General features: G+C 41.8%; 3 protein-coding genes across 3 annotated transcripts; 1 reads left to right on the top strand and 2 right to left on the bottom strand.

Moving 5' to 3' along the window:
* Positions 1–2,766: 2,766 nt before the first annotated feature.
* Positions 2,767–6,733, top strand: LOC139345735 (gastrula zinc finger protein XlCGF57.1-like). The gene is made up of 2 exons (XM_070984536.1): positions 2,767–2,965; positions 3,640–6,733. Exons 1-2 carry the CDS (start codon positions 2,794–2,796, stop codon positions 5,004–5,006), a joined length of 1,539 nt encoding a protein of 512 aa, XP_070840637.1. The 5' UTR covers positions 2,767–2,793; the 3' UTR covers positions 5,007–6,733.
* A 2,127-nt stretch (positions 6,734–8,860) lies between these two features.
* On the bottom strand, positions 8,861–10,964 carry LOC139346066 (zinc finger protein 501-like). Its single transcript, XM_070984969.1, has 2 exons — positions 10,793–10,964; positions 8,861–10,101 (listed from the first exon to the last, which is right to left on the bottom strand). Exons 1-2 carry the CDS (start codon positions 10,962–10,964, stop codon positions 8,861–8,863), a joined length of 1,413 nt encoding a protein of 470 aa, XP_070841070.1.
* A 2,770-nt stretch (positions 10,965–13,734) lies between these two features.
* LOC139346065 (gastrula zinc finger protein XlCGF57.1-like) lies at positions 13,735–15,800 on the bottom strand. The gene is made up of 4 exons (XM_070984968.1): positions 15,761–15,800; positions 14,142–15,398; positions 13,911–14,051; positions 13,735–13,781 (listed from the first exon to the last, which is right to left on the bottom strand). Exons 1-4 carry the CDS (start codon positions 15,798–15,800, stop codon positions 13,735–13,737), a joined length of 1,485 nt encoding a protein of 494 aa, XP_070841069.1.
* Between the last annotated feature and the right edge of the window lie 4,549 nt (positions 15,801–20,349).

The following is a 20,349-nucleotide window of genomic DNA, read 5'->3' as shown; positions in this document are numbered from 1 at the left end:
TCCGGAAAAATTAGAAATTGGCGCCATTTTGTCTGGAGTGGCCGATTAATTTTTACAGGGGGCCTCATGAGAAACCTGAGCTGTGTTGGAGGGCCGAGCCAACAATCACTTGAACTTAATTCTGCGCAATATTAATTTTCTGCCATTGTAAAAAGCAGTGAATCATATATTTCATATTGATGGGTCCTACCGTAACTAATGGTGGGACAAATGATTGGAGGCGTCGGAGTCTGTCGAGTAAAAGTGGGCGTGTCAGGCGAGCCCCGATTCGAGGTTTGCATCGTGCGTGTGGAGATCACGTGTCCGATGACAAACGAGGCCTCGGTTTGTGTGGGTGACGTCACTGTCTCGTATAAAGCGGGTTTGAAACTCGCGCTTCTTTCTGAGCGTGTCGAATCAGTGTTTCCGCGGGTTAAATAAGTAGATTATTAGCGAGTGAACTAGATTATATAGGTAAATCAGTACTAGTGTCATTATAACAATTATCATTAGTCATAGTATTATTATAGGTATTAGCTTCTATTAGTTAGGGTACATCCATTTACACCAAACCTAGCTGGAGGCTTACAGTGTTGTACACTGTGATATTTGATATGATATACTATGACATGTGTCCTGAGACAACCTCTGTTGTGATTTGGTGCTATACAAATAAAATTGAATTGAATTATTTCATCCTCTCTTTCTATGGAGCCTCCAAGTAGGAGGAGCTCTTCTCCTCTTGGAGTATTTTGACATGGCTGCTCACAAGAAGGTATATGTGAATGATTGATGAATGATTTTATTTGCACATCATCGCAATGTGGCCATGTAATCGTCATTACTGTGTATTATTTTATCTCAAAGGTGAAATGTCTGCTGTGTCAAAAGGAGCTGACTTGCAGGAACAACACATCCTCCATGCTGAGGTGTTATCAAGCCCTGCGTGAGCATGTTCAACCTGCCAGCAGAGCAGACAACAGCCAAAGTCACTGATGATCCTCTTAATCTTTTCATGCGTTTGGCAGGAAGCTTGTAGCAAGAGAAAGGCTGGTCGAGGTACAGCAGCAGGTGGGGCGACCAACGCTTAGGTTGCTCACAGAGGTTGACACTCGCTGGAACAGCACTTTTCTGATGTTGGAGAGGCTTTTCCAGCTGAGAGAGACAGTGGGGGCGGCCCTTGCCTCCTTGAGGACGGATGTTACTGCACCAACCACTTTGGAGTACAAAACAATTACAGATGCACTTCATGTTCTTACCCCATTCCACCGGGCCACAGATGAGCTTTCTGCTGAAAAGAGGGTTTGTGCTTCAAAGATTATTCCACTGCTGAAGATGCTGAACCACGAGGTTATCAGCAAGTTAGAAGAGCTCAGCTAAATAGTGGAAGACAGCTGAGTGAGAGCCTGCTCTGACGGGTCAACGCATTTCATTTGATTCATCACAACTTGAATCACAAAGTGTGATGACATTACCCACCTGACGGTGAGAAGAAGGTAGCAGCATCTTCAGCAACAGCATCAACAATATCCATGAACAACAGTAAGAAGTCTGTTTCTTTGTTTTGTCAAAATTAACATTCATTGGTAGTAATGTGAGCCATTGTTAATGTCTGTATTTTGCCATGTGGCTATTATACATTACTTGTTAAAGTGTCTAATAAGCCCATGAGGGCTGGGCACCAATCATGGTGTTTGACACTTAAATAAACAATCAATCAATCAATCAATCACTAAGAAGAGGAACCGCCTGAGTCCCAGCGCTGTTAAAAAACTTCTGTTTCTAAATAAAAACCAATGAGCATTCTCATCCTTCACCCAATGAAGCAGTGTTTCCTGTGGTCCACATCCCTGCACTAAACACAAAAACAAAGTTTTATTTGTGGTGTTCATACAGGCATGAGCATAAACATGGCCGTGTGAGAGAACTGTGACAAAGAGTAATGTTTTTTATATACAAGCACAGACAAAGAGTCCACTCAGGTGATGAGCAAAATTAGTTTGATTTCTTTGCACAGCAGGTGTCACTAGTGAGAACTGAATGAAGCTTCTGGCAAACCAATGGGCTGCGAAGCTTCAGTGCTTCAGGAAGCTTCAGTTTGTCATCACCACCTATAATATATCTGGCTGTTTAACAGTCTTTGACCAGCAGAGGAGGTTTGTGCACATGAAGTCTTGAGAAATTAATCTCTTTGTGAACCTTTTGGCTGGAAGGCTTCAAGAAGCTTCATCTCGCCATCGCTAATAAAAATGTCTAAAGTCCAAATGCTGAGAGCTTTTGTGGAGCAGCGACTAACTGCGGCTGCTGAAGAGATAATTGAGCTGTTTGAAAGAACGATAGCAGAGTACGAGGAGGAACTCTGCGTCTCACACTACATACTCCGATACAGTAGGTGGCGATATGCACCGTGTAAGAGTTGCGATCTGCCATCAAATCCCACCAAAAAAGAAGAAATGGTACCGGAAGTAATTGTACTTGTCGTGGCTAAAGTGCTAGCTTTCCCCTTATTTATCACGCATCGTCGTACAACAAAGTCGGAGTGAAGCACCAGAGTTTGTATGTGGATAAAGTTTCAGGAAACTTTCGGAATGTTTCACCACGGACGCATCTCCTGTTGAAGCAGTCAGAATAGACTCTGTGCTGCTTTCTTTGTTTGAACGTTTGGCATCTGAATCATCTGTTGTTCTGCGAAGCTAATGAAGCTAACTTAGCTTGCTAGCTGGAAACACGGACGTGAACGTAGCAGCACATCAGAGTGAGCCAACAGTTTTAACGGAGTGTGTCTGGAGGAAAAGTTGCTGTGAATCAGTAAAAATGTCTAAAGTCCAAACGCTGAGAGCTTTTGTGGAGCAGCGACTAACTGCGGCTGCTGAAGAGATAATTGAGCTGTTTGAAAGGACGATAGCAGAGTACGAGGAGGAACTTTGTGGACAAAGAAAACTACTGGACGCTGTTTTCCAGCCTGAAGTCCGCTTACACAGAGCAGGTTTGACTCTTTACTGCTTATTCTCACTGCAAACTGCTGGAAACCTGCTGACATCCTCTGATTTGAGAAAGAGTTCAGCTTCTATCGGGGCTCTCAACATATAATATATTAATGAAAGCCTTGAAAAGATCACAGACATCAGGTTTGTTGGGCTTCAGTGTTTCTGCTGTATATTTGGGGCGGCAGTGAGACACAGCAGTCCAGCGGCCTCGCAAGGTCACGTGATTTGTTGTCGTTTTCACGTGACCTGACAGCGACGGTTAGTGGCGATCATGCATCTGTTCTCATTTAAAGTTTCCATGTTGAAGGAAGGTCAGTCTTACTGTGTTGAGTCAAGTGTCGTCTCATTGAGACAGTTTTGTCTGCATTGAAGCTCCAAATGAAAGTAGAAAACAGTCAAATATGATGAAGTCTGTGCGGTGTGGTTATCTGAAACCACTGAATTGATAGAAGATGTTGGCCGTGTCGCCCAGCCCTTATTACCACACTGTTATTTCATGGCCTTTCTGCTCTGATCAAATGCAAAGTGCACGATATGTTTGGAGTTTGCTTTAGTTTGAAAGACTTCCAAATATGTTCAACATCTCTGCACATTTAAGAAAGCGGTGCTTTAAATGTGAACAGGAAATGACAGTTTTCTAAAAGGTGTGTATGTGTTTCATGATCCTCCACAGACGTCCAGCAGCTGTTGGTGAGTCAAGAAGAGGATCCTCCTGAGCAGCAGGACTGTCTGGACAGTCTGGACCAGGAGGATCCACCAGAGCTGCCGCACATTAAAGAGGAACAGAAGGAACTGTGGACCAATCAGGAGGGAGAGCAGCTTGGAGGGCTGGAGGAGGCTGATCTCAGTAAGTTCACACTCAGTGTCCCTGTGAAGAGTGAAGAAGAGGCTGATGAAGAGGAACCTCAGTCCTCACAGCTTGATCAGAGACAAACTGAACAGATGAACACAGGATCTGATGGAGAGGACTGTAGAGGACCAGGACCAGACAGGAACTTAAATCCAGATCATTTCCAACCAGCTACTCATGACACGACTTCAGACTCCTCTGAACCTGAGACAGACAACAGTTGGGACTGGGAACCTCCGTCAGGTTTGAAGCCTCTGAACAATGAAGAATGTGGAAGTGATATGGAATGTAATAGTGGAAAAACCTCAGTCAGCTCTTGTGCTACAAGCCTTGGCTCAAAGGAACATCTGCAGAAAGACAATGGAATCCAAACAGGGGAGCAACCATTTAGTTGCTCAGTTTGTGGTAAAGGATACTATCATAAGAACTCCCTAAAGGCACACATGAGACTTCATTCAGAAGGACAAAGTTTCAGTTGCCCAGTCTGTAAAAAAGCTTTTCAGTCGAGAAGAGATCTTGTGAGACACATGAGAATCCACACAGGAGTAAAACCCTTCAGTTGTTCAGTCTGCGGTAAAAGATTCGCACAAAGCTCAACTTTGACCTCACATTTACGAATTCACACGGGAGAAAAACCTTACACATGCTCAGTTTGTCAAGCTAATTTCAGTTGCAGAAGCACTTTGTCTTACCATATGAGACTCCACACAGGGGAGAAACCCTACATTTGCTCAGTCTGTGGTAAAGGATTCACACAAGAGGTAAATCTGAGACAACACTCGACTGTCCACACAGGGGAGAAACCATTCAGTTGTACAGTTTGTGGTAAAGGATTTACACGAAAATTTCATGTGAGACGACACTCAATTGTCCACACAGGGGAGAAAAAATTTAGTTGTTCAATCTGTGGTAAAGGATTTGCACGAAAATCATATTTGAGAGAACACTCAATAGTCCACACAGGGGAAAAACGATTTAGTTGTTCAATCTGTGGTCAAAGATTCACACAACATTCATCTCTGAGACAACACTCAACTGTTCACACAGGGGAAAAACCATTTGATTGTACAGTTTGTGGTAAAGGATTTGCACGAAAATTTGATTTGAGACGACACTCGATTGTCCACACAGGGAGAAAACATTTAGTTGTTCAAGCTGTGGTCAGAGATTCACACAACTTTCATCTCTGAAACAACACTCAACTGTTCACAGAGAGACCATTCAGTTGTACAGTTTGTGGTCAAGGATTTACACGAAAATTTGATGTGAGATGACACTCGGTTGTCCACACGGGAGAAACCATTTAGTTGCAGCATTTGTGATTACAAAATCCACTCACCTTGCTCATATTAAAAAGCACAAGTGTGTTGGTGAGAACAGTGGACGTAAATGAAACTGCAGAGATACTCATCGAGCCAACTTTTCCAGCAGGATTGCGACACTGAAAGCAAGATTTGGCTCAACACTGATCATTTCAGAACTGTGAAATGGACACTAATAAGTTGTGTTTCATTGTTTCATCTGAGGTGAAGCCACATGATCTTTTAACTCTGTGTTGTTTGTGTCTACATGTGGCCTTTGATATTACATGTCGGGCTGTGTACCAAACCAGTTACTTATCTGGACAGATAACTCAGTAAACTCTGTGGTGCTTGTCAGCCATGACATGTTTCTCAACCATGAACAGATCGTTTACTGAACGCTGTGAGAGTAAAAACCCCACACATCTCAGTGCAGATCCAGCAGTGTGTCCGTCCTCGTCTTGCAGCTTTCTGAAGTGCTTTGCTTTCATTTTTTACAAAACCTCATTGGTTTGCTAAAACATCAGATCACTGTTTGTTTGTTGGGGACTACTTGACTTGATAATTTGCATAACTGTGTTGGCATCTCTAGTTCAGCTTGAAAAGGTTTTCATTTCTGTTTTACAAATAAATATTTTAACGTCAGCATCAACAGTCGTGTCCTCCTCAGCTCCCTGCTCTGTGGTGTCCCTCAGGGGTCGGTCCTCGGACCAGTCCTGTTTCCTCTGGCTCATTTGTTCAGCTGCTTTCAGGACGTGTTATCTCACTGTTATGCTGATGATACACAGATCTATTTATCTGCTAAACCCAGTAACTGTAGCCAACTTTCTTCCGTCAGTGATTGCTTCGCTGCCACCAAAGAATAGATGTCTCTTAATGTCCTCCACCTAAACTCTGACTAAACAGAAACTCAGTATTGGTCCTGATACAAGTGATTTTCCTCTGCAGTTGATCAGTTTATTGGTCCATTTCACTCTAACATCAAATCTACTGCTAAGAATCTCTGATCAGTTGGGTCTCTGACCTTTGACCCACATGTTACAGAGCTTGTTCAGTCCTGTTTTCTGAAGCAGTCCTTTCAGAATGCAGCTGTCAGGCTCCTGTTCTTGCTTCCCTCCTTTGACTTCCTGTAAAATTCAGAATAAACTACAAGATCCTGTTGATGAATCCTCTGGAATCATCTTCCTCATCTATCAGATGTGCTGAATTTTTCTAAAAATGCATTTCTACAGGCAAACCTTTTCATAGATCTTTGTTCTGGGCTTTGTTTTTTGTTGTCTGGTCTCTCTCTCATTGTGCTGTGTTTTCTATTGTATTTTTACCTTATTTGTTTATTCATTTTTATCTTTTAATGTGTGAACAGCACACAAAATTGCTGTATAAATAAAGTTTTGCTTGTAACAATGATGTAACTGAAGGCATGATTAAAAAAACACTGCTCCATGATATTAATGTGCACTGAACAGACTTTGTTTTCCATTTCCATCTGGCCTAAAAGAAGTAAGGAAGTGAAAGCCAATTTCTTGTTTCTCATCCACTGACCACAGTCACTTCAGAGATTGAGTCACCATCATCACCATCACCACCACCACAGCAGTCAAATAAAGACACAATACACACTTCATTTGGTCTTCTTTATTTCCTACAAATACAAGAGCTAGTTTAGTTAATGTTCCAATAGTTAACATAATTAACATAATTCACCTGTGACCATGCACCCACCTCTAATTTGTGCTCCAGTATTTCAATTTCTGCATCTGCCCTCCTAATCTGGCGGTCACAGTATTGCATTTCTTTGTTGTTTTGTTGGATTTTTTCAGCAGGTGAATTTTATAAATCTCGTTTACTGGTAACTGGGACTACATAAGGAGGACATTAAATTATACAGTTACACATGAATTCCACAGAATGAACCTCTGGTGTTTACTGAACATCCATCTCACTGTGTCAGTCTGTGCAGTGGAAGTTGAAGGACTCTCCTGCTGCTGCCCAGCCATGCCCTGTGAAAAAGGAAATGTAAATGGGAAGAGAACTATCAGTAACATATCAAGATGTTACCTCTGTAGGCCTTTCTGGATCCCCCTCTGTAAAGGCAGCAGACACTCGTGCTCTTCGTGCTGGTTCTTCCTGAAGACACTCCCCTCTGGCAGGAGGCTGAGGTTTTGGTCCTGATGGCTGTGGTCCATCAGGACCAAAACCTCAGGCCACAAGAACAGTATTTTCCGTCTGCTGTCTTTCTGCTTATCAACAAGGCCCGGAACCCCCCCGACACTCTTCGCACTCCACCTCTGCCTCATCTGTCACAGTGACATTGCCATAACTCCATGCGTTACATTAAGGCTCAGCTATTTTACTGTATCACTGCCAGCTGCACTGCTCTTTTTATTCTGCCAAAAACAAACAAACAAAAAACAGACTGTATTTATATTTACATTGTGAGATTTTTTACTTTTTAATAGCTTATTCTAGAAGACTGTGTCTAAATTACAGATTACGCAGTCAGCACCACAGATCATCTGAAACAATAAGATGGGTGAAACACCGACAACGCCACCTGAGGAATTGCACCCCAGGAAATACGACCGCAACACACGATGGTAAAGAAATGAAAACTGGTAGGACACAGGTTCGCTTCTGAGGCAGGACAGAGACGTTTCTGAATGAACCAAATATTTTTGTTTTTATTTACTTATTCCAAACTAAACAGGCAGGGACTGCAAAAGAGTAAGGGGGGGGGGGGGGGGGCATACTTTTATTACAATTTTACCATCTAAAAAAGGCCTTAACAATATAATCTAAAAATCAATGGACACGTGTTAAAATATCTAAAACCCAGTCCAACATAAACTAAGCAAACTAAGAATACAGTGGGCAGAGGCCACGAGTGGAGAGGCAGACTACACTGAGGATGACAAGCAAAAAATATAGACAAGAATAACAGCAGTGAATTTAACTCAACAAAATACATAGTTATATAACATGTATTATAAAACTACAATAATAATAACTTTGTTTGAATGTTTTTTAAAAGATGCTACAAAAGCACTTTCCATGAAATTACAAACAGCTGAACAAAATCTTCTAAGAAGACAGTGAACAGTTCTGCTTGAAACACACAAATTAAAGTCCATGTTTATGTATTATTGTTTTAATGTATACCTCAGTTTTAGTTTGTATGTATAACTTTTTTTAAAGTAATTTTATTATTTCTTATTTGTTTTTGCATTTTGGAAAGTGGTTTCTTTAAAATCCAGAGTGGTCTATGGCCCTGAAGCCCACTAAAAGAGTTCAAGTTGGACGGACAAATATGCAAATTTAAGCAATGAAAATGCAGATTTATCTAAAAAGGAAACGAATCAGTTGATCATTTTTAGAGATTTCAATTACTTGATTAATCAATGGATTAATCAATAGAATAATGGGTTACTAAAATAATCGATAGCTACTTTGATCCATTTGTAGCACAAATTCAATGTGCCAGAAGTCAAAATCCACTTTACTTGGGGAAACAATGCATTCTGAAGTTCAGGGGAAGTTAATCTGAGGCTCCAGTTTGACAAATCATGTGGAGATCTTCCAGGATTACAGTCATTTTTGTACAAAACTGCCTCTTTATGTTTCCACAGACGGAGTCCTTACTGAGCCTGGTGGAGGGATTTGTCTTTGTCCCAGGATGAAAATACCCACTTGAACAATGATTGCAGCAAATCTGAGCTGTCTGTCTCCACTAAATCTCTGCAGTTTCATTTACTTCCACTGCTCTCACCAGCACACTTGTGTTTTTTCAGAGAAGAACGTTCAGTGAATCTTTCATTGCAAACGCTGCAACTAAATGGTTTCTCCCCTGTGTGGACCATTGAGTGTTTTCTCAAAGATGAATGTTTTGTGAATCTTTGACCACAGATTGAACAACTAAATCGTTTCTCCCCTGTGTGGATGTTCATGTGTTGGCTCAAATTTGATTTTTGTGCAAATCCTTTACCACAAACTGTACAACCAAATGGTTTCTCCCCTGTGTGGACAGTCAAGTGATCTCTTAAATGTGATTTTCGTAGAAATCCTTTACCACAAACTGTGCAATGGAATGGCTGTTCCCCTGTGTGGACAGTAAAGTGTCCTCTCAAATCAAATTTTCGTACAAATCTTTTACCACAAACTGTACAACTAAATGGTTTCTCCCCTGTGTGGACAGTCAAGTGTTGTCTCAGAGTTACATCTTGTGTGAATCTTTTACCACAGACTGAGCAACTGTAGGGTTTCTCCCCTGTGTGGATTCGCATGTGTTTGGACAAACTGCTTCTGCAACTGAAATTAGTTTCACAAACTGAGCATTTGAAAGGTTTTTCTCCTGTATGAACTCGTAAATGTGAGGTCAAATCTGAGCTTCGTTTGAATCCTTTACCACAGACTGAACAACTAAATGGTTTCACTCCTGTTTGGATTCCATTGTCTTTCTGCAGATGTTCCTTTGAGCCAAGGCTTGTAGCACAAGAGCTGACTGAGGTTTTTCCACTATTACATTCCATATCACTTCCACATTCTTCATTGTTCAGAGGCTTCAAACCTGACGGAGGTTCCCAGTCACAACTGTTGTCTGTCTCAGGTTCAGAGGAGTCTGAAGTCGTGTCATGAGTAGCTGGTTGTAAACGATCTGGATTAAAGTTCCTGTCTGGTCCTGGTCCTCTACAGTCCTCTCCATCAGATCCTGTGTTCATCTGTTCAGTTTGTCTCTGATCAAGCTGTGAGGACTGAGGTTCCTCTTCATCAGCCTCTTCTTCACTCTTCACAGGGACACTGAGTGTGAACTTACTGAGATCAGCCTCCTCCAGCCCTCCGAGCTGCTCTCCCTCCTGATTGGTCCACAGTTCCTCCTGCTCCTCTTTAATGTGCGGCAGCTCTGGTGGGTCCTCCTGGTCCAGACTGTCCAGACAGTCCTGCTGCTCAGGAGGATCCTCTTCTTGACTCACCAACAGCTGCTGGACATCTGTGGAGGATCATGAAACACATACACACCTTTTAGAAAACTGTCATTTCCTGTTCACATTTAAAGCACCGCTTTCTTAAATGTGCAGAGATGTTGAACATATTTGGAAGTCTTTCAAACTAAAGCAAACTCCAAACATATCGTGCACTTTGCATTTGATCAGAGCAGAAAGGCCATGAAATAACAGTGTGGTAATAAGGGCTGGGCGACACGGCCAACATCTTCTATCAATTCAGTGGTTTCAGATAACCACACCGCACAGACTTCATCATATTTGACTGTTTTCTACTTTCATTTGGAGCTTCAATGCAGACAAAACTGTCTCAATGAGACGACACTTGACTCAACACAGTAAGACTGACCTTCCTTCAACATGGAAACGTTAAATGAGAACAGATGCATGATCGCCACTAACCGTCGCTGTCAGGTCACGTGACAACGTGGAGAACAGTTCCCCCCCAACAAATCACGTGACCTTGCGAGGCCGCTGGACTGCTGTGTCTCACTGCCGCCCCAAATATACAGCAGAAACACTGAAGCCCAACAAACCTGATGTTTGTGATCTTTTCAAGGCTTTCATTAATATATAATATGTTGAGAGCCCCGATAGAAGCTGAACTCTTTCTCAAATCAGAGGATGTCAGCAGGTTTCCAGCAGTTTGCAGTGAGAATAAGCAGTAAAGAGTCAAACCTGCTCTGTGTAAGCGGACTTCAGGCTGGAAAACAGCGTCCAGTAGTTTTCTTTGTCCACAAAGTTCCTCCTCGTACTCTGCTATCGTTCTTTCAAACAGCTCAATTATCTCTTCAGCAGCCGCAGTTAGTCGCTGCTCCACAAAAGCTCTCAGCGTTTGGACTTTAGACATTTTTACTGATTCACAGCAGCTTTTCCTCCAGACACACTCCGTTAAAACTGTTGGCTCACTCTGATGTGCTGCTACATTCACGTCCGTGTTTCCAGTTAGCAAGCTAAGTTAGCTTCATTAGCTTCGCAGGACAACAGAACATAATTCGAATGTTGAACATGTTCAGATGAAGAGAACAGCACAGAGTCTATTCTAACATGTTTATCTGGAGAGTTTGGGTCGATGAAAAATAGTTTGCTCTGCAGTAAAACTGCTCCGGTCAGCGCTGTGTGGCCGAGTTCCGCCTCCGGTTATTTAATTAGCAAGCTACGCTAACTTCCTTTAGCATTCCTGCTAACATGAGACGAGTCTGGACTGAGACATCCTGAAAGTTTACACTGAGTCCACTTCAACAAGTTTATCCACACAAAGTGACTCTGGTGGTTCAGCACGATCGTTTCTTGTGGTCGCGGTGGTCGTACTGTGCCGAGAAATCCCGGAAGTGTTTACTGAAGCGCGAGTTGATGCTTGTGTCGTTTAGGGGAAATGACGTCACTGATGACGTTCGAAGCCTCGTTGGATCAGGAATTGGTTCGAGTATTGGCGCGATTAATATACCTCAATGGATCCGCTCACACTTTGTGGGTTAGTGTTGGTGATTTGTTGGTTTGTGTGACATAGAGGAGCATTTTGATGGAGTCTGTGAGAAAGAGAAAGTTTCCCCGTGTGGGAACATTTTGATCTGATCTCTCCAATAAAATAAGGACACTTTCAGTCACATTATGACACGTGTTTTGTGTTTGTTGTGCAATGTGCTTTATTTTTCACTGTCTTTTAATCCAAGCTGAAGTGTTTGTTTAAAGAACTGGAGTACTACAAAAACAACAACAACAACAGCTCATCCATGCTGAGGCATTCTTGTGCTTTGCATGAAAATAATGAGAGGAATATGGCTGGACCCAGCCCATATTTAATTTCTGAATAAAAATGAATAAAGTGTTTAAGTTGCACAGTCAGATTCACGTCCCTCTTCATGTTCACAGCACGTCCACCTCTTACCTTGTTAAAACACTGCAACAGTTTGAAAACAACTGTTCCCCTGTCATTCTGAGTTATTCAGATGTTGACAAAATTATTTACTGATAAACATTTGACAAGTAATATTAGATTTCACTGTATTGTCTTGTTACACACCCATAATACACTAAACAATCTAACAACAATCAAAATTTTTTAAGGCTCAGCTATTTTACTGTATCACTGCCAGCTGCACTGCTCTTTTTATTCTGCCAAAAACAAACAAAAAACAGACTGTATTTATATTTACATTGTGAGATTTTTTACTTTTTAATAGTTTATTCTAGAAGATTGTGTCTAAATTACAGATTACGCAGTCAGCACCACAGATCATCTGAAACAATAAGATGTAGTCTATTCAGGTAAGTTAATTCACAGAATTAATATATGTAGTTGATCATAACCATAAGTCATTCTCACCTGAACACTGATACTGTGTGTGGCGAAGGGAGGAGCGGTGGGACCGAGTAATTTAAGGGAGAAACACCGACAACGCCACCTGAGGAATTGCACCCCAGGAAATACGACCGCAACACACGATGGTAAAGAAATGAAAACTGGTAGGACACAGGTTCGCTTCTGAGGCAGGACAGAGACGTTTCTGAATGAACCAAATATTTTTTGTTTTTATTTACTTATTCCAAACTAAACAGGCAGGGGCTGCAAAAGAGTAAGGGGGGGGGGGGGGGGGGGGCATACTTTTATTACAATTTTACCATCTAAAAAAGGCCTTAACAATATAATCTAAAAATCAATGGATACGTGTTAAAATATCTAAAACCCAGTCCAACATAAACTAAGCAAACTAAGAATACAGTGGGCAGAGGCCACGAGTGGAGAGGCAGACTACACTGAGGATGACAAGCAAAAAATATAGACAAGAATAACAGCAGTGAATTTAACTCAACAAAATACATAGTTATATAACATGTATTATAAAACTACAATAATAATAACTTTGTTTGAATGGTTTTTAAAAGATGCTACAAAAGCACTTTCCATGAAATTACAAACAGCTGAACAAAATCTTCTAAGAAGACAGTGAACAGTTCTGTCATTCATCAGCTGTAAACCTGCTTGAAACACACAAATGAAAGTCCATGTTTATGTATTATTGTTTTAATGTATACCTCAGTTTTAGTTTGTATGTATACCTTTTTTTAAAGTAATTTTATTATTTCTTATTTGTTTTTACATTTTGGAAAGTGGTTTCTTTAAAATCTAGAGTGGTCTATGGCCCTGAAGCCCACTAAATGGGTTCAAGTTGGACAGACAAATATGCAAATTTAAGCAATGAAAATGCAGATTTATCTAAAAAGGAAACGAATCAGTTGATCATTTTTAGAGATTTCAATTACTTGATTAATCAATGGATTAATCAATAGAATAATGGGTTACTAAAATAAGCGATAGCTACTTTGATCCATTTGTAGCACAAATTCAACATGACAGAAGTCAAAATCCACTTTACTTGGGGAAACAATGCATTCTGAAGTTCAGGGGAAGTTAATCTGAGGCTCCAGTTTGACAAATCATGTGGAGATCTTCCAGGATTACAGTCATTTTTGTACAAAACTGCCTCTTTATGTTTCCACAGACGGAGTCCTTACTGAGCCTGGTGGAGGGATTTGTCTTTGTCCCAGGATGAAAATACCCACTTGAACAATGATTACAGCAAATCTGAGCTGTCTGTCTCCACTAAATCTCTGCAGTTTCATTTACTTCCACTGCTCTCACCAGCACACTTGTGTTTTTTCAGAGAAGAACGTTCAGTGAATCTTTCATTGCAAACGCTGCAACTAAATGGTTTCTCCCCTGTGTGGACAGTTGAGTGTTTTCTCAGATATGAATGTTTTGTGAATCTTTGACCACAGATTGAACAACTAAATCGTTTTTCCTCTGTGTGAATGTTCATGTGTTGGCTCAAATTTGATTTTTGTGCAAATTCTTTACCACAAACTGTACAACTAAATGGTTTCTCCCCTCTGTGGACAGTCAAGTGATCTCTTAAATGTGATTTCCGTAGAAATCCTTTACCACAAAATGTGCAATGGAATGGCTGTTCCCCTGTGTGGACAGTAAAGTGTCCTCTCAAATCAAATTTTCGTACAAATCTTTTACCACAAACTGTACAACTGAATGGTTTCTCCCCTGTGTGGACCATCGAGTGGCGTCTCATATCAGATTTTCGTGCAAATCCTTTACCACAAACTGTACAATTGAATGGTTTCTCCCCTGTGTGGACAGTTGAGTGTTGTCTCAGAGATGAATGTTGTGTGAATCTTTGACCACAGATTGAACAACTACATATTTTCTCCCCTGTGTGGACGATCAAGTGTCGTCTCACATCAGATTTTCGTGCAAATCCTTTACCACAAACCGTACAATTGAATGGTTTCTCCCCTGTGTGGACAGTTGAGTGTTGTCTCAGAGATGAATGTTGTGTGAATCTTTGACCACAGATTGAACAGCTAAATCTTTTCTCCCCTGTGTGGACGATCAAGTGATCTCTCAAATGTGATTTTCGTACAAATCCTTTACCACAAACTGTACAATTGAATGGTTTTTCCCCTGTGTGGACTGTCAAGTGTCGTCTCAGAGATGCATCTTGTGTGAATCTTTTACCACAGATTGAGCAACTGTAGGGTTTCTCCCCTGTGTGGATTTGCATGTGTTTGGACAAACTGCTTCTGCAACTGAAATTAGCTTCACAAACTGAGCATGTGAAAGGTTTTTCTCCCGTATGAACTCGTAAATGTGGGGTCAAATCTGAGCTTTGTGTGAATCCTTTACCACAGACTGGACAACTAAATGGTTTCACTCCTGTGTGGATTCCATTGTCTTTCTGCAGATGTTCCTTTGAGCCAAGGCTTGTAGCACAAGAGCTGACTGAGGTTTTTCCACTATTACATTCCATATCACTTCCACATTCCTCATTGTTTTGCAGAGGCTTCAAACCTGACGGAGGTTCCCAGTCACAACTGTCGTCCAGCTCAGGTTCAGAGGAGTCTGAAGTCGTGTCATGAGTAGCTGGTTGTAAACGATCTGGATTAAAGTTCCTGTCTGGTCCTGGTCCTCTACAGTCCTCTCCATCAGATCCTGTGTTCATCTGTTCAGTTTGTCTCTGATCAAGCTGTGAGGACTGAGGTTCCTCTTCATCAGCCTCTTCTTCACTCTTCACAGGGACACTGAGTGTGAACTTACTGAGATCAGCCTCCTCCAGCCCTCCGAGCTGCTCTCCCTCCTGATTGGTCCACAGTTCCTCCTGTTCCTCTTTAATGTGCGGCAGCTCTGGTGGGTCCTCCTGGTCCAGACTGTCCAGACAGTCCTGCTGCTCAGGAGGATCCTCTTCTTGACTCACCAACAGCTGCTGGACGTCTGTGGAGGATCATGAAACACATACACACCTTTTAGAAAACTGTCATTTCCTGTTCACATTTAAAGCACCGCTTTCTTAAATGTGCAGAGATGTTGAACATATTTGGAAGTCTTTCAAACTAAAGCAAACTCCAAACATATCGTGCACTTTGCATTTGATCAGAGCAGAAAGGCCATGAAATAACAGTGTGGTAATAAGGGCTGGGCGACACGGCCAACATCTTCTATCAATTCAGTGGTTTCAGATAACCACACCGCACAGACTTCATCATATTTGACTGTTTTCTACTTTCATTTGGAGCTTCAATGCAGACAAAACTGTCTCAATGAGACGACACTTGACTCAACACAGTAAGACTGACCTTCCTTCAAAATGGAAACTTTAAATGAGAACAGATGCATGAACGCCACTAACCGTCGCTGTCAGGTCACGTGACAACGTGGAGACCAGTTCCCCCCGGAACAAATCACGTGACCTTGCGAGGCCGCTGGACTGCTGTGTCTCACTGCTGCCCCAAATATACAGCAGAAACACTGAAGCCCAACAAACATGATGTTTGTGATCTTTTCAAGGCTTTCATTAATATATTATATGTTGAGAGCCCCGATAGAAGCTGAACTCTTTCTCAAATCAGAGGATGTCACCAGGTTTCCAGCAGTTTGCAGTGAGAATAAGCATCAGTGGATGACTAACAACAAATTGGCTTTCACTTCCGTACTTCTATCAGGCCAAATGGAAATGGAAAAGAAAGTAAAGCTTTATTTATACAGCAATTTTGTGTGCTGTTCACACATTAAAAGATAAAAATGAATAAACAAATAAGGTAAAAATACAATAGAAAACACAGCACAATGAGAGAGAGACCAGACAACAAAAAACAAAGCCCAGAACAAAGATCTATGAAAAGGTTTGCCTGTAGAAATGCATTTTTAGAAAAATTCAGCACATCTGATAGATGAGGAAGATGATTCCAGAGGATTCATCAATAGGATCTTGTAGTTTATTCTGAATTTTACAGGAAGTCAAAGGAGGGAAGCAAGAACAGGAGCCTGACAGCTGCATTCTGAAAGGACTGCTTCAGAAAACAGGACTGAACAAGCTCTGTAACATGTGGGTCAAAGGTCAGAGACCCAACTGATCAGAGATTCTTAGCAGTAGATTTGATGTTAGAGTGAAATGGACCAATAAACTGATCAACTGCAGAGGAAAATCACTTGTATCAGGACCAATACTGAGTTTCTGTTTAGTCAGAGTTTGGGTGGAGGACATTAAGAGACATCTATTCTTTGGTGGCAGCGAAGCAATCACTGACGGAAGAAAGTTGGCTACAGTTACTGGGTTTAGCAGATAAATAGATCTGTGTATCATCAGCATAACAGTGAGATAACACGTCCTGAAAGCAGCTGAACAAATGAGCCAGAGAAAACAGGACTGGTCCGAGGACCGACCCCTGAGGGACACCACAGAGCAGGGAGCTGAGGAGGACACGACTGTTGACGCTGACGTTAAAATATTTATTTGTAAAATAGAAATGAAAACCTTTTCAAGCTGAACCAGAAATGCCAACACAGTTATGCAAATTATCAAGTCAAGTAGTCCCCAACAAACAAACAGTGATCTGATGTTTTAGCAAACCAATGAGGTTTTGTAAAAAATGAAAGCAAAGCACTTCAGAAAGCTGCAAGACGAGGACGGACACACTGCTGGATCTGCACTGAGATGTGTGGGGTTTTTACTCTCACAGCGTTCAGTAAACGATCTGTTCATGGTTGAGAAACATGTCATGGCTGACAAGCACCACAGAGTTTACTGAGTTATCTGTCCAGATAAGTAACTGGTTTGGTACACAGCCCGACATGTAATATCAAAGGCCACATGTAGACACAAACAACACAGAGTTAAAAGATCATGCGGCTTCACCTCAGATGAAACAATGAAGCACAACTTATTAGTGTCCATTTCACAGTTCTGAAATGATCAGTGTTGAGCCAAATCTTGCTTTCAATGTCGCAATCCTGCTAGAAAAGTTGGCTCGACGAGCATCTCTGCAGATTCATTTACGTCCACTGTTCTCACCAACACACTTGTGTTTCTTCATACCAGCAAGCTGAGTGAATCTTTTATCACAAACACTGCAACTAAATGGTTTCTCCCCTGTGTGTACGATCAAGTGCTGTCTCAGATTTCCACTTTCTCTAAATCCTTTACCACAGAATGAACAACTGAAAGGTTTCTCCCCTGTGTGGATTCTCATGTGTTTGGACAAACTGCTTCCATGACCGAAACTGGCTTTACAAACTGAGCAGGTGAAAGGTTTATCTCCTGTGTGAACTCGTAAATGTGAGGTCAAAGTTGAATTTTGTGCAAATCCTTTGCCACAGACTGAACAACTGAAGGGTTTCTTGCCTGTGTGGATTCTCATGTGTTTAGACAAACTGCTTCCATGACCGAAACTGGCTTTACAAACTGAGCATGTGAAAGGTTTTTCTCCCGTATGAACTCGTAAATGCGAGGTCAATTTTGAGCTTTCTGTGAATCTTTTACCACAGACTGAACAACTGTAGGGTTTCTCGCCTGTGTGGATTCTCATGTGTTTGGACAAACTACCTCTGGCACTGAAATTAGCTTTACAAACTGAGCATGTAAAAGGTTTTTCTCCCGTATGAACTCGTAAATGTGCGGTCAGTGTTGAGCGATGTGTGAATCCTTTACCACAGACTGAACAACTGAAGGGTTTCTCTCCGGTGTGGATTCCATTGTGTTTCGGCAGATGTTCCTTTGAGCCAAGGCTTGTAGCACAAGAGCTGACTGAGGTTTTTCCACTATTACATTCCATATCACTTCCACATTCTTCATTGTTCAGAGGCTTCAAACCTGACGGAGGTTCCCAGTCACAACTGTTGTCTGTCTCAGGTTCAGAGGAGTCTGAAGTCGTGTCATGAGTAGCTGGTTGTAAACGATCTGGATTAAAGTTCCTGTCTGGTCCTGGTCCTCTACAGTCCTCTCCATCAGATCCTGTGTTCATCTGTTCAGTTTGTCTCTGATCAAGCTGTGAGGACTGAGGTTCCTCTTCATCAGCCTCTTCTTCACTCTTCACAGGGACACTGAGTGTGAACTTACTGAGATCAGCCTCCTCCAGCCCTCCGAGCTGCTCTCCCTCCTGATTGGTCCACAGTTCCTCCTGTTCCTCTTTAATGTGCGGCAGCTCTGGTGGGTCCTCCTGGTCCAGACTGTCCAGACAGTCCTGCTGCTCAGGAGGATCCTCTTCTTGACTCACCAACAGCTGCTGGACGTCTGTGGAGGATCATGAAACACATACACACCTTTTAGAAAACTGTCATTTCCTGTTCACATTTAAAGCACCGCTTTCTTAAATGTGCAGAGATGTTGAACATATTTGGAAGTCTTTCAAACTAAAGCAAACTCCAAACATATCGTGCACTTTGCATTTGATCAGAGCAGAAAGGCCATGAAATAACAGTGTGGTAATAAGGGCTGGGCGACACGGCCAACATCTTCTATCAATTCAGTGGTTTCAGATAACCACACCGCAAACACTGAAGCCCGACAAACCTGATGTTTGTGATCTTTTCAAGGCTTTCATTAATATATTATATGTTGAGAGCCCCGATAGAAGCTGAACTCTTTCTCAAATCAGAGGATGTCAGCAGGTTTCCAGCAGTTTGCAGTGAGAATAAGCAGTAAAGAGTCAAACCTGCTCTGTGTAAGCGGACTTCAGGCTGGAAAACAGCGTCCAGTAGTTTTCTTTGTCCACAAAGTTCCTCCTCGTACTCTGCTATCGTCCTTTCAAACAGCTCAATTATCTCCTCAGCAGCCGCAGTTAGTCGCTGCTCCACAAAAGCTCTCAGCGTTTGGACTTTAGACATTTTTACTGATTCACAGCAGCTTTTCCTCCAGACACACTCCGTTAAAACTGTTGGCTCACTCTGATGTGCTGCTACGTTCACGTCCACGTGTTTCCAGTTAGCAAGCTAAGTTAGCTTCTTTAGCTTCGCAGAACAACAGAACATAATTCGGATATTGAACATGTTCAGATGAAGAGAACAGCACAGAGTCTATTCTAACATGTTTATCTGGAGAGTTTGGGTCGATGAAAAATAGTTTGCTCTGCAGTAAAACTGCTCCGGTCAGCGCTGTGTGGCCGAGTTCCGCCTCCGGTTATTTAATTAGCAAGCTACGCTAACTTCCTTTAGCATTCCTGCTAACATGAGACGAGTCTGGACTGAGACATCCTGAAAGTTTACACTGAGTCCACTTCAACAAGTTTATCCACACAAAGTGACTCTGGTGGTTCAGCACGATCGTTTCTTGTGGTCGCGGTGGTCGTACTGTGCCGAGAAATCCCGGAAGTGTTTACTGAAGCGCGAGTTGATGCTTGTGTCGTTTAGGGGAAATGACGTCACTGATGACGTTTGAAGCCTCGCTGGATCAGGAATTGGTTCTTCTTCTTCTTCTTCTTCTTCTTCTTCTTCTTCTTCTTCTTCTTCTTCTTCTTCTTCTTCTTCTTCTTTTGTTTCTTGGCAGTTTCGACGCTTCAAGGCGTATTACTGCCCTCCACAGGTTAGTCTGTGAATCACAGTCTTATTTCATATTCTCCCGTACAATCTTGTATCACGCAGGAACTGTAAAATTGTTGTCTCAATCTGCTGATGATTGTTATGGAAGCCAAATAACGTTCTAACAGAAAATGAAACTAATCCCAAATCTGTTAAGGATTTAAATAAATCTCTCCTCTCAGCACAATGGAGACTACATTCAAGCAAAATATGTTTCACAGTCTCAGGGTGTCCAGACTTACATAGCCCAGTACTATGTTTCCCAATTATGTACAAGTCGCTGTTTAATCCACAGTGCCCCAATCTTAATCTACACATTTTAACAGAGTCTTTCCGATTTCCTTGACAATAAATTACTTTTTTAATTTTGGAG

This window comes from Chaetodon trifascialis, chromosome 17 (assembly GCF_039877785.1).
Source record: "Chaetodon trifascialis isolate fChaTrf1 chromosome 17, fChaTrf1.hap1, whole genome shotgun sequence".
In the NCBI taxonomy this organism is placed as follows: domain Eukaryota; kingdom Metazoa; phylum Chordata; class Actinopteri; order Chaetodontiformes; family Chaetodontidae; genus Chaetodon; species Chaetodon trifascialis.
This window is presented reverse-complemented; position numbering and strand designations above follow the sequence as displayed.

Excerpts from the sequence above, each read along its gene's own strand:
- LOC139345735 (XM_070984536.1), top strand. The coding sequence starts at position 2,794 with ATGTCTAAAGTCCAAACGCTGAGAGCTTTTGTGGAGCAGCGACTAACT. Across the intron at positions 2,966-3,639 it reads AGTCCGCTTACACAGAGCAG|ACGTCCAGCAGCTGTTGGTG; the intron begins GTTTGACTCTTT and ends GATCCTCCACAG.
- LOC139346066 (XM_070984969.1), bottom strand. The coding sequence starts at position 10,964 with ATGTCTAAAGTCCAAACGCTGAGAGCTTTTGTGGAGCAGCGACTAACT. Across the intron at positions 10,102-10,792 it reads AGTCCGCTTACACAGAGCAG|ATGTCCAGCAGCTGTTGGTG; the intron begins GTTTGACTCTTT and ends GATCCTCCACAG.
- LOC139346065 (XM_070984968.1), bottom strand. The coding sequence starts at position 15,800 with ATGCATCTGTTCTCATTTAAAGTTTCCATTTTGAAGGAAG. Across the intron at positions 14,052-14,141 it reads ATTCAGTTGTACAGTTTGTG|GATTTCTACGGAAATCACAT; the intron begins GTAAAAGATTTG and ends TTTGTGGTAAAG. Across the intron at positions 13,782-13,910 it reads CATTCACACAGAGGAAAAAC|CTCTGAAAAAACACAAGTGT; the intron begins GATTTAGTTGTT and ends CTGAACGTTCTT.